This window comes from Capra hircus, chromosome 3, assembly GCF_001704415.2.
Source record: "Capra hircus breed San Clemente chromosome 3, ASM170441v1, whole genome shotgun sequence".
NCBI classification, from domain to species: domain Eukaryota; kingdom Metazoa; phylum Chordata; class Mammalia; order Artiodactyla; family Bovidae; genus Capra; species Capra hircus.
The window spans coordinates 4,795,510-4,808,615 of record NC_030810.1 but is presented as its reverse complement, the minus strand read 5'-3'; the positions used below and the strand labels follow the sequence as shown (position 1 = coordinate 4,808,615).

Below are 13,106 nucleotides of genomic sequence, written 5' to 3'. Positions count from 1 at the left end.
GGGGAGCAGACCTTACACGCTCTCAGTATAAGGAACACGGCATTCATGCGAGGGGATGCGTGTGTTAAGTGTGACCGATTACTGTGGTCATCGTAATGAAATGCACATATACATCTAACCATGATGTCATACATCGCAAAGTCACGTAGGGTGACATGTCAATTATATCCCCATAAATCTGCAGAACATAAGGAAATAGCCTGTAGTTTTTTTTCTTTTTATGGTGAGATTCCTCTACCTGTTATTTCTTCAAGAGAAACGCCTTGACTGCAGGACTAGGGCTAAATCTGAGGGTGGTACTTCATGGTTTTACAAGATTTCCACTGTAGCGTGGAGAAATATTACAGAGTAGCATCCAAGAACTGTTCAAGTCAAGCCTTGAACTCAGATGTGTATCCCATATCCCATATCCCAGAAATTTCAAATCCCATAGAGAACAGACATTCAGCTGCCAAGTGGGGTTGGAAAAAAAAATGGAGTGGAAGCTGGTGGGAGATGCAGCTATTATTATTATTACTTTTTACTGCCTTTTAAAAACTTTTAATTGGAGGATAATTGATTTACAATGTTGTGCTGGTTTCAACAATGCCATCAGCCATATGCATCCATGTATCCCCTTTCTCTGGCCCTCCATCTAGGTCGTCACAGAGCACTGGGCTGAGCTCCCCGTGTTACAGAGCAACTTCCTACAATTTCACACATAGGATTGTATACATGAGAGAAGGCAATGGCACCCCACTCCAGCACTCTGGCCTGGGAAACCCCACAGACAGAGGAGCCTGGTGGGCTGCAGTCCACGGGGCCACACAGAGTCGGACACGACTGAGCGACTGCACAAGTGTGCACAGGTCAGCGCCACACTCTCAAGTCGCCCCGCCCTCTCCCTCCCCACTGTGTCCCCAAGCCCACTCTCTCTGTCTGCGTCTCTACTCCTGCTCTGCAAACAGGGTCGTCAGCACCCCTGTCATATATAGGACGGGTAACAACAAGCTCCTACTATAGAGCACAGGAAAGCTATTCTCTCTCCTCTGATAAACCATCATGGAAAATACGAAAAAGTACACACACGTATGTCTACAAACATGCACACAACCGAATCACTTTGCTGTACAATAAAAATTAACGAAACATTGTAAATCAACTATATTTCAATAAAATAAATTTAAAAAGACTTTACGTCCCCACAGAAACTTGAAAGAAAGTAGTCTTTTTCTGCCTCTCCTCAGCCCCCTCCCGATTCCCATTCAAACACAATTGGGGACAAGAGCTCTGAGCTTCTGGTTCCCCTTTATGTCCTTATACTGGCTTTCTTACCAATCTAATCCTAATTTGTATCGAGCTGCAGTTTTCTTCATTTTTTCCATCAGCAACCTCAGTCACAATTTGAAAAAAGATGGGAGTATAAATCGAGGGGGTCATCTGACAAAGGCAAGGAAATGTCCAGGGCTCCTTCTGAAAGGAGCATCCATGTGTGGTCATCAGCGGTGTTCCCTGGAGCTTATGTGAATGGTACACGCTTCTCTAAGCTCCTAGGTGTTAACCCTGCTCCCTTCTATAATCACGTCTGTGTGTAAATGTAGTTTTAAAAATTCAGTGAGGGCTTGTACTGCAATACTGCCTCCGAAAGTTATAGATGACTTTTAAAAATACTTCAATAAAAGGTCCTGAGTTTCAGACCTATTTATAATGCAATATGAAAAAACATAACCAAGCATGCTTAACAGTTTCCCCAGGATAAAACAGTCTTTCCTGGAATTTAGTCCAGTTCTACTAAAGGCTTCTCTAGTGGCTCAGATCATAAACAATTTGCCTGCAATGCAGGAGACCTGGGTTCGACCCCTGGGTGGGGAAGATCCCTCGGAGGAGGAAATAGCAACCCACTCCAGTATCCTTGACTGGAGAATTCCATGGACAGAGAAGCCTGGTGGGCTACAGTCCCACCAGGTGGGCTGCAAAGAGTCAGACACGACCGAGTGACTAACATGATCACTCTTCTACTAGAGGTGGGGCTTGGGAATGTTGAGTTCTGGAGCTCCCCCCACCCCCGGTCTGCATCTCCACCTTGTCCCCCATGGTCGCACCTTCTGGATTCTCAGTGCAGCGGCGCTCACATCTGCCACTTTATCACCGAGTAACCTGGCTTGCTTGGCTCTGTATTCTTGCAGGTAGATCTGCTTCATGAACATGGCTCTCAGGCGCCCTTGCCGCGCCCTCTCAGCAATCTGGATCAATTTAACAGCCTCTTCTAGGGGGATAGGCTTTACTTGGTATTTCTGCAAAAACATTTAAGATAAATCAATGTTAAACACGCTCATGACCTTAACTGATTCCAGAAACATCACATGCTTACTTCTAACACCACCCTGCTAAGAGTCTCCAAACTACAGAGAGAACTGTAGCCATTTGATACGAATCATTTTTTTCCCATGCATACGCATATTTTGATAATATGTCATGTTCACGCTGTGAGCCTGTATGTAAGGACCTGTTAAGCCTTCCTCTACCATTCTGAACAAAACACTAATTAGCTCCACAGTGTTTTAGGTTGGCAGCAGACTATACAAGGGATGCCAATGAAAACGGATCGAAATCAACCTGAAATGGCTACCAACATTCCATTAACTTCATAGTAGAAGTGTAGAAATTAAAAACATAGATCTACTATGAGAATTTAAAATGGGAAATACAGACGAAGGCAAATGCTGGCTTTAAAATCAATTACAGAACCATGTAGTGAATGTGACTAATATTTGGACCATTTCAGGAGCATTTAACTTTGTAAGAGAAACCTCTCCCAGCACCTCCATATTTGTCCTTTAAAACATCTAACTGTGGAGGAAACTGCTCAAGAATGCTGTCTTTGGAGATCTCACATGGGGGAAGTTTGGGCAGAGTCAGGAGGGGCAGTGCAGCTTTTCGAGGACAGGGATGTGAGCAAGGCTGCTGCTGGTGGGGGGGTGCGTCCAGGGCCCTGCGTGGGCTCAGGCCCGAGGCCCTCTGTCAACCCAGGAGGAAGGGCGAAGCTGTGGACCTGGTCTGGCTTCACCCAAGCCTCCTGCCTGGACAGAGGCATAAGGGAGAGGCTGTCTGAATCCAAAAACCACTCAATCATGGGCTGAGTCCTTGCCCAGGCCTCAGGGGGCAGCAACAGCCACACGTGGGTCCAGGCAGGAGGGTGCAGCCCACGCGCAGGTGCTATAGCTCATCCCCTGGGCCACTGTTCCTCAGGACGGTCACTGCGTGTAACGGGGGCAGCAGTGGGGAATGCAGAGAAAGTGGCAAGAAAGGGAGGGAAGGGCCGTTTACTGAGGACCTATGGATGCCAGAAATGCTTTCCACATGCCTTCTCATCCAATTCACAAGGCAACAGCCAAGACAGGCATTACTGTGACCCAGGCTGGGGACTTCCCTGCTGGCCCAGCGGCCAAGGCTCCACACTCCCAAAGCAGGGTCCGGGTCTGATTCCTGGCCAAGGAGCTAAGACTCCAAGTGTAGCAGCTAAAGGTCATGAGCACTGCAGCCAATGCCCGACACAGCCAAGTATCCATCCGTAAAGGGCTTCCCTGGGGGCTCAGGCGCTGAAGAGTCTGCCTGCAGCGTGGGAGACCCTCGTCTAATCCCTGGGTCAGGAAGGTCCACTGGAGAAGGCAAGGGCAACCCACCCCAGTACTGTCGCCCGGAAAATTCCATGGACAGAGGAGTCTGGTGAGTTACAGTTCACGGCACTGCAAAGAGTCAGACAGGACTGAGAGACTAACACTTTCCCTTTTGTACACATATAAAAAGAAGACTGAGGCTGAAGAAAGTAAAGTAATTCATGCAGTTCCCATGGTTAGTAAGGGATTCACCCCATTTGAAGTGAGACGGGTCACCCTCTTTCATGAAAGCACCCACGGCCCCTCAGCATGGAGGCGCTAGAGCCTTCCAAGGAAGCTCTTTCACACAACTGCTCAGGGCTCGGTGTCCAGGGGCATCTTGCTGCTTCAGATTTGAAGGGAGCAGTTCTTTTCAATAACGCACTTTGGAAGTGAAGGTAAAGTGAATATTGCGTGCGTGCAAAGTTGCTTCAGTTGTGTCTGACTCTTTGCGACTCCATGGATTGTAGCCTGCCAGGCTCCTCTGTCCATGGGATTCTCCAGGCAAGGATACTGCAGTGGGTTACCATTTCCCTCTCCAGGGGATCTTCCCGACCCAGGGGTCAAGCCTGCATCTCTTAAAGTCTCCTGCACTGGCAGACAGGTTCTTCACCACCAGTGCCGCCTGGGAAGCCCAAAATAAATATTGCTGTGCTGTGCTTAGTCCCTCAGTCGTGTCTGACTCTGTGACCCTGTAAACTGTAGCCCACCAGGCTCCTATGTCCATGGGCTTCTCCAAGCAAGAATACTGGAATGGGCTGCCACGCCCTCCTCCAGGGGATCTTCCCAACCCAGGGATCCAACCCAGGTCTCCCGCAATACAAGCAGATTCTTTACCATTTGAGCCACTGGGGAAGCCCAAAATAAATATTACGCTGGTATAGATCAGGTGATGTATGTACAAACCCTTACGCGTAGAGCAGGTGCTCAGCAAACGCCATTCATTACTGTCTGTTTCCTTTCGATTGCACACTGCCATTCTGAAAATAATTCCAGCCCTTATGGGACACATGTGAGGGATTTGAGATGTCCACTCAACACAACAAAGATATCTGAACGTCAGTGGAGGCCATAAGAGTAAATACTCAGCATGACCAGTGCAGAAGTGGGCAGTTATTTATCAAAATTCTTCATATGGGGATGTCCCTGGTGGTCCAAAGGCTAAAACTCTGCACTCCTAATGAAGAGGGCCTAGGTTTGATCCCTGATCTGGAAACTAAGATCCCATAAGCCACACAGAAAAAAAAAAAAAAAAAATCCTTCTTGGGATATACATTGTAAATATCTGCAAGAAATAAACAGCTTAAGGCAAGAGCAGGGGGTCCAGTGAGACAATGACAGGCCCAGAAAAGTCACGCAGACACCCAGGTGTTGCCTGGAGCCCCCACGTTCCACTGAGCACCCTTAGGTACCCCAGAAATGGGGCCTAGAAAACAGAGATGAACGGCTCGACCTAAGAAGGAGAGGGGAGCTGCTGAGGCTGAATGCTGAGTGAAGGAGAGGCAGAAACCTTTCTACTGCTGACCCTGCACGAGCCAAGATGGACGGGGAGAGGAGAAACGGCAGGAAGGAGGTCTTACTGCGACTGCGCCGCGTGCGATGTAATTGCCCTTCTCCGTCTTCTGCAGTGCGTGTCAACGCTCTGGGCCAAGGACTCCCAGGGATGGGGATGCCTGGTCAGGGGGCGGGTTCTGTTCTAGTGATGTGGGAACTGGAGGCACAGACCCAGAAGCCCATGGTGAAGGGATGACTGGACGACCCCCAAGGCCAGATTCCCAGGAGTCCATTTGGAAGAAAGTCTGATGCAGAAGAGGGGCCAGATGTTTAGGGGAGGAGCAGTGGCTGGAGGGGTGGTCCTGTGTGAGGAGGGCCAGGCAAGGCGTCTGCAGGGACACTGTGTCACACCAGGCTCTGCAGGAAAAGGACCGCTTGACTGGCTGGCATGTATGGCCAGGGTGTGAAGTCACCCGTGCAAAACAACAGGTGGCTCAGGGCTCGGTGTGTGTGCTCAGAGAGCAGTACTCGACCTAGGTCCCGCAGCAGGCCGACAGGGCAAGCGCTGCTCCCTCCCCGCTGCCATCCCGGGGGCACCTGGCATCTTCCTTAACACTGTGGCGCAGCGCAGGCTGGCGACGCCCCCTGGGGCATACCCGTCTGAAGGCCACGGGAGTCGTCTTCCCCTGTGCACCTAGGCTGCACCCACAGTCTCAGCATGGCTACTAACGATGCCCCTGCCACCCTGCACCATCCCTGGGTGGACGGTCCGCTGCTGCCTTAATGCCTTGGCCGGGAAGACCAGCCGGAGGGCGGAGGGCGGGAGGCATCACTCTGGAGGCAGGGAGGGGCACTGGAACGCATCAGTGCCCTGCGGAAAGAGCTGCCCGCCAGGAGGCTGCAGGGAAATGAATGCAGAATCCACGAGAAGGCAGAGAGATAAAGCCAAGACAGCTGCTGTAACAGGCAGAGGGTGCAGCTGCACGCATACTGGGGGACAAAGGAGGAAAGCGGTTAGAGGTCCCACTGGGCTTTGCCCGGGGCTGTCCAGGGCGTCTACGGGTTTCCCCCCTTTTCCCAGAGAGAGTCTACCCCAGGTGATCTAAGTGCCACTCAACTTGAAGTTACTTTTTTAAGATTTATTTTTTTAGATGTGGACCATTGTTGAAGTCTTTATTGAATATGTTATAACATTGCTACTTCTTTTTTTTTCGTTAAATCCTTTGGTTTTTTGGCCACGAGGCATGTGGAATCTTAGCTCCCCAACCAGGGATGGGACTTGCACCCCCTTAATTGGAAGGCAAAGTCTTAACCACTGGACCCCCACAAAAGTCTCCCTCAGCTTGAAGTTACAGGAGGTCAATCAGCATTTTCAGAAAGTGTGGTTTATAGCTCCTAGTTACTCAGTACTTAATTATTTTACATGAACAACATTCAGTTTCTGACCGTAGGCTGGGTGACTTTGAGATGAAACAAGAGACTGAGTCGATCACCTACTCAATCTCAGAGCTTCTGATTTAACCAATCCTGTGTTTTGATCTCTAAGTTCTTGGACAAGAGTGGCTACGACTGGTCAAAAACACAGCCAGAAGTTATGCAATGTCTTACTGACTGAGTAACATGGGGGAAAGGCTGTTGTTCTCCTCGCATTGAGAACAGTCCTGTTTCTCCTACAGTTAGGAGCGGCAGAAAAGGAGGTTTTACAGATTATGCAATGAAGTTTATCAAAATGATATACAAACCTTTGCAGATACACCTAATCCACTTTCTGCTAATATCTGAGAAAGGATTTTCTCTCTTCCTTTTATGACTTCCAACTTCTCCTTCAAAAAATACTTGGGTATGGGGATATCTAACTGTTGCTAGAGAAGAGAAAGAAGAAACAAAAGAGCACTTCGGTCACAATTCCAGGACCCAAATCCACGTAAAACCCACAGTCAGGACAAGGGCATCAGAGACTCACTCGACCTCCTACCCTCACTTACAAGGTGAGGAAGCCAGTGGTGTGAAGACAGCTTGTCCCCATAAGGTAGGCACAAATAAAGAGGGAAAGTATAACATATATCACTCTGATCATTATTGCAAAATTCCAGTAATCCATATCAATTAGGCCTCAATGAACTAATGATAGCTTGAGGAATTTTCTTTAAAGAAATATAATCTTATCTGAGCCTACCTAAAATAATAATTTAAATTCAGATAGCAAAGAGAAATTGAGCTATAGAGCTCTTTGAATTAAATCTAATAATTTAACATCAGCACATCGACCATTTGTGTGTAAATGGTTACAATTAAAAAAAAATAATTTGGTTTTATTTTTACCTTAATTACCCCATTGCAAAAATCATTTACAAAATGAATTTGCTTTATTAGAAAACTTGTTTCTATACACTAGTTTAAGCTCCTGTTCTTCATTTGTGTGCAGGTATTTCAGACTGTTGCTGAGTCACTTAGCTGTGTCCAACTCTTTGCGATCCCAGGGACTGCAGCACACTAGGCTTCCCTGTCTTTCACCATCTCCCAGAGTTTGCTCAAAGTCATGTCCATTGAGCTGGTGATGTCATCCAACTATCTCATCCTGTTAGTGGAGGTCAGATGAATGTTTCCCATTCCAAGGTCAATGATCAAAACTGTAGAAGTATTGCTAAAGGATCTGAGTCACCACTGACCCAAAGCAAAGGAGGAGCTGCATCTTCCTGGGAATTAGGAACCAGCAACCAAGAGGCTGCTCATCAAGAAGAGGATGGGAGGCAAAGGCCAGAGAGAGCTGTCTTCTGGAAACAGAAGAAGTGGCATTGCTGTTGGAAACGGGGGGGATTATTTGTGAAAGGGTCCTACTGCATTCTTCCAACTGGCTAGGGCAGATACCGTGGTGACAAGTAAGACCACAACAACCCCAGTGTTCAGCAGACCCCAGGGCCATGCAACGACTCATCTGAATGAACCCCATCCTGTCCACGGCAGTGAAGTCTCATTGAAGGGCTATGCTTCAACTTTCAACACAACGTGCAATCAGTCAGTATGCCTAGAAAGTCTGTAGATTATTACTTACAGGCCTACATATCTTATTTACAACAAAAAGAAACTAATATGAAAAAAAAAAACTTAAGTACTTACAGGTGCCAACTTTAGATCCTGTAAGATATCATCAAAGTAATGGAACTCAGTTAATTCCAGCTCAACCATCTCATTCTTCAGCTCCAGGATGCGACCCATCACTGCATCCAGGATTTTCCGGATCAGAATGCGTTTCTGTGGGTGGACTATCTGGTCATAGACATTCTCCAGGTTTCTGAAGATCTGCACGTATTTTATGTAGAAGGTAGCTAACATCTGGAAGATGAACACTTGATTCCTCTGTGGTTCCATCATATTCTGAGATTCTTTATCAAGCAAAGAATTGAGGGCTTCTTGGGTCTGATGCCACATCTTATTATACATTCTGAGGGAAGAAAGAGTAGACAGTTCAGGAAGCAGAAATTACTTTGCAAGGCATAGATACTGGGCGTCTGGTGCAACAAAAAGTAACATACCATAAATATGAGCCGAGAACACCGCATGTGGTCGCAGTGTTCTTTAGACCACATATGTTCCATTTTGTTGTGCATGTGAGTTTTGGATATGACTACAGCTATTATTATCAAATAAATAGTTTAAAAAGCCTTTCACCTTTTGCGGAAGAAGCGGGAAGTGGAGGGGAGACCCCTCCATCTAACTCTCCCATTCCTCAGCCTCCTTGGCTGCACACCTCCTCAGTTCATTCCAACTCGACCCATCACTGCATCCTGGAGCCGAAGAATGACATGGCTGAGTTGGAATTAATTGAGTTACCAACCAGTCTGGGAGGCTGGTTCCTCACCCTTGTCTGAGTCAGTGAGGGGTGCAGCCGGGGGTGCTGAGGAGTGGGAGGGTTAGATGGAAGGGTGTCCCCTCCATTGCCCCCTTGGCCACTCCCCACCCCCCACACCACAATCCCTTGCTGGTTTCCCAAGATTCAGCCCACACTTTTGCCACCTGGCCCCCTATTCGACCCCCACCCCCTATCCCCCCACTGTACCCCATCCCCCCATTCCCACTGAGCATGCCCTCCTATCCCTGCCAGGACTCTGATCAATACATTCATGGAAGAGACTTCTGTTTTCTTTCAGAATTTGGGCAATTTTTGGCTCTCATTTTATATCCAAGATCCAGTTCTGAAAAGCTAAGTGAAAGTTCACTGTTTCTGGGAAGGGACTTCTTATAACCAGCGGGCCTAACCGGGGGGCGAGGGGTGGGCAGGATCCTGGCTGTCTCCCTGGGAAGAGGGTAAAACCCACCAATGTCCATCTCTCTCCATAAGGTCTTCCCAGGAACGTGCTGGTGAGGGCTGCTCCAAACACCCACCTGAGAAGCTCGTGGGTCCAGGGGGCTGCAGCTCTCACGGCCTGTCCTGGGTCAGCCCAGACTCTCGTGCCCGCACCCACCTGTGTCCCGTGTCCCGCCCTGGGTCCAGGTCACCTGCATCGGCCTTGGCCACCTGCACTGGCCTCAGCCACCAGGATGGGAACAGCTTGGCCCCTGCTCTCTGGGGTGGAAATGCCCCTCTGCTGATCTGTGACCAGTCCCCTCCCCTCTGAATGGCCTTCCCAGGGTCCTGCAGACTGCTGGTCACCCACCTCTGCTGACCTACAGGTCACACTCTCTACCCAGGCCCTCCCTTTCATCCACATCTGCTTTCTGTCCCTTGACAGCGTCCTGCTATCTCTGGTCAAGCGTTTTCATGGACCTTGTGTGTTTACAGCCCTTAACGCCGTTTCAGAGGCCATCATGGGAGGAGGTGGAGATGCTGGTCAACCCACCTTGTTGAATGGGGAGGCCCTCATCTTCTGCCTGAGGTCATCCCCAGGCATGCCCTCTGGAACTCTCCTCCACCATCTGCCCTTCCTCACGCAGGCTCCTCTCCCTCCCGTGGGTAAGAGTGCGCAAGCATCACACACTGAAACCAGCCACCGGCCGAGTTCCGAGCCGTGTGCCATCCTCGCAGCATCCACAGGACAGGGCGGCTCCCATCCCTCCACCGGGGTGGGAGGTACGGTCTGCCCTTCAGAGGGGAGGTCAGCACCTGAAACCCAATCTGCACAGCTGTGAGCTGAGCACACAATCCAGCCCATGCTGCCACCCCCACCTCCACTCAAAAGAAGCCCCCCACCAGGAGATGCATAACCACAACATCTGCTGAGACAACAGGTAAGAAAGAGCGTTTCCATGCCCATCTGCCTGAAATTAATATAGATTTAAAAGTAAAATTTAAATATGTTTAAAAATAAAAGTTTCAGATACATGAAATTAACACAAAATGTTCCTTTTTGTAATTTGATTTTTGTTTTATTGATCAAAATTTCTAATTAAATATACAAATGATTAACATTTACTAACCAGATGTCATGCTAAGTTATTTAAATATGGTAAGCCACTACCTATGCTCTGAACATTTTTCAAAATTAAGTACTGTGTTGTTTCTTCATTGTCAGTACTAGACTCTACTGATCTAGTAAATCAATAAATCACCTTAAATTCAAAATAAACATTTGCCTTGTTAATTTTGAGGACTTGAAATAATTTAAAAACAAAATATAAGAACAAAGCAACATTCTTATTTATAGAGAAAGATAAATATGGAAATCATAGTATTACCACAACCTCAATAGGCAGGACGTTTGTAGTGCTCATAAAACAAGAAAGGAACTTAAATCTGTTACTGTTTATATACTCATTTCTATACTTAAAAATTTTTTTTTATTCAAGTATAGTTGACTTATAGTGCTGTATTAGTTTATGCTATTTCTTTATCCTATGTTTGGAACAGAGATGGGAGATTTTCATCTTCCTGGCCCAAAATAAAAAGCTTCTCTTGATGTGAAAACTCTTTTAGGTTCAAATGAAGATGGTGGTAACAGCTCATATTTACATCATGTCGGTTACTGTTCTAAGTACTTTATATATATTAACTCATAAATCCTCTAAACCCTATGAGGCGATTGTTATTATTATTCCAATTTATAGATGAGAAAATCGAGGCACAGAGAAGCTACTGCCCAGAGTTGTACAATCTGAATGTAGGATTTGCAGCCTGGCTCCAGAATTCAGGCTCTGAAATGTAATGGACTCTAGTTCGTCAGGACAAACCCTGGAGGGCAGAGGTGTGCTGGGCACCACAAGATAACAAAGATGCACAGTTAAAACCTGAACTTCTGGGCTTCCCCGGTGACTGAGTGTGTAAGAATCCACCCACCAGTGCAGGAGACGGGTTCAGTCCCTGGTCCAGGAAGATCCCACATGCCGTGAAGCCGCTAAACCTGTGGGCCACAGCTGAAGCCTGGGCAACCTAGAGACCGTACTCCAGAACAGGAGAAACCACCACAGTGAGAAGCCGCCTGAGCACTGCAATGGAGAGTGGCCCTTGCTCTCTGCAAACAGAGAAAGCTCTCGCACAGCAATGCAGACCCAGCACACGACACACCCACACACCCACACACACACCCACTCTGACACACACACACACTCACACACACGCGCACACACACACACACTCACGCACACACACTCACTCTCACACACACACACACCCCCCTGAACGCCTCCTCCCTCCCAGCACCCCACTGAGTTTGGTGGCTGAATACTCACACACACACACACACACTCACGCACGCTCACACACACACACACCCCTGAACGCCTCCTCCCTCCCAGCACCCCACTGAGTTTGGTGGCTGAATACTCACATACACACACACACACCCCTCGCCTCCTCCCTCCCAGCACCCCACTGAGTTTGGTGGCTGAATACTCACACACACACACGCACGCACGCACGCACACACACACACACACACACCCCTGAACGCCTCCTCCCTCCCAGCACCCCACTGAGTTTGGTGGCTGAATACTCACACACGCACACACACACACACCCCTGAACGCCTCCTCCCTCCCAGCACCCCACTGAGTTTGGTGGCTGAATACTCACACACACACCCACACACACACCCACACACACCCACACACACCCAGCACCCCACTGAGTTTGGTGGCTGAATACTGCCCCTGCCACTCCACAATCTCTGGTTCAAGTACTAGATTTCTCCAAACTTGGCCATATTTTAAAAATACTGCTAGTCAAACAGCACTCTGCTAGACAACTTTATTATAACAACAAAAAGCTACTATCAGAAAGTTAGAATTCCATTCAGCTCAGAATGTCTGTTTACATGATGAACAGACACAAAGAAGCTGAGCAGGTTCCTGGTTTTTCCAAAGCCCAAACTTCCAGCATCTGAGAAGGGGCAGGACACCTAAGGCTTTCACTGACCTGACAGGTGATGGCAGGCCCCACAGGCCAAGAGACTCAACACATGTTCCCACAAAACAGAAAACTCGCCCATTGTGTGGGCTAAACAGGGCTCAGGGCCTAGACCTAGCAGGACAACATTACAGAAGAAAATGACAGGCTAATTTTGTTTGGAACTCAGATCTGAAATTCCACTCAGCAAACAAAACACAGCATCAGATCAAAAGCAAATTGTTCCCTCTAATCAAGGAGGGGTCACCCAGGGAATTCACAAGAGTTCAACGTGAAGGAAAACTGAACGAAATGCCGCACAGGACAGTACAAGCTGTGGATTATTTCCACAGATGCCAAGGAGGTGCTCTATAAATTTAATTTTTGGCAAATGCCTGATGAAGAATGCTGTCCACACGCCCCAAGGAACAGATGATGACAACCCTCTTCAAAACGCTGAAAACCAGAGACCAAAAATATTTTCGGTAGAAAAACACTAGAAAGCTAAATAATACAAGTTTTAAAAAAAGCATGAAGCATATAGAAAAGGGGTGAATATAAAAGATGTTAAAAACTTCTTGTAAATGATACCATTGCAAAATCCATGAAAATCAATAACAAAAAGTAAGAAGTCAATTAGTACAGCAAAGTTGCAAGGC

General features: G+C 47.7%; 1 protein-coding gene across 1 annotated transcript in view; it reads right to left on the bottom strand.

The window, feature by feature from the left end:
* The window catches only part of IQCA1 (IQ motif containing with AAA domain 1), a 184,963-nt gene that overhangs the window by 164,421 nt on the left and 7,436 nt on the right, over window positions 1-13,106 (bottom strand). Inside the window, exons 2-4 of the mRNA XM_013963032.2 lie at window positions 8,247-8,571; window positions 6,872-6,991; window positions 2,082-2,273 (exon numbers count right to left, since the gene is read on the bottom strand). Of these exons, the coding sequence (XP_013818486.2) occupies window positions 2,082-2,273; window positions 6,872-6,991; window positions 8,247-8,571 (637 nt within the window). The remainder of the gene's footprint in view (window positions 1-2,081; window positions 2,274-6,871; window positions 6,992-8,246; window positions 8,572-13,106) is intronic.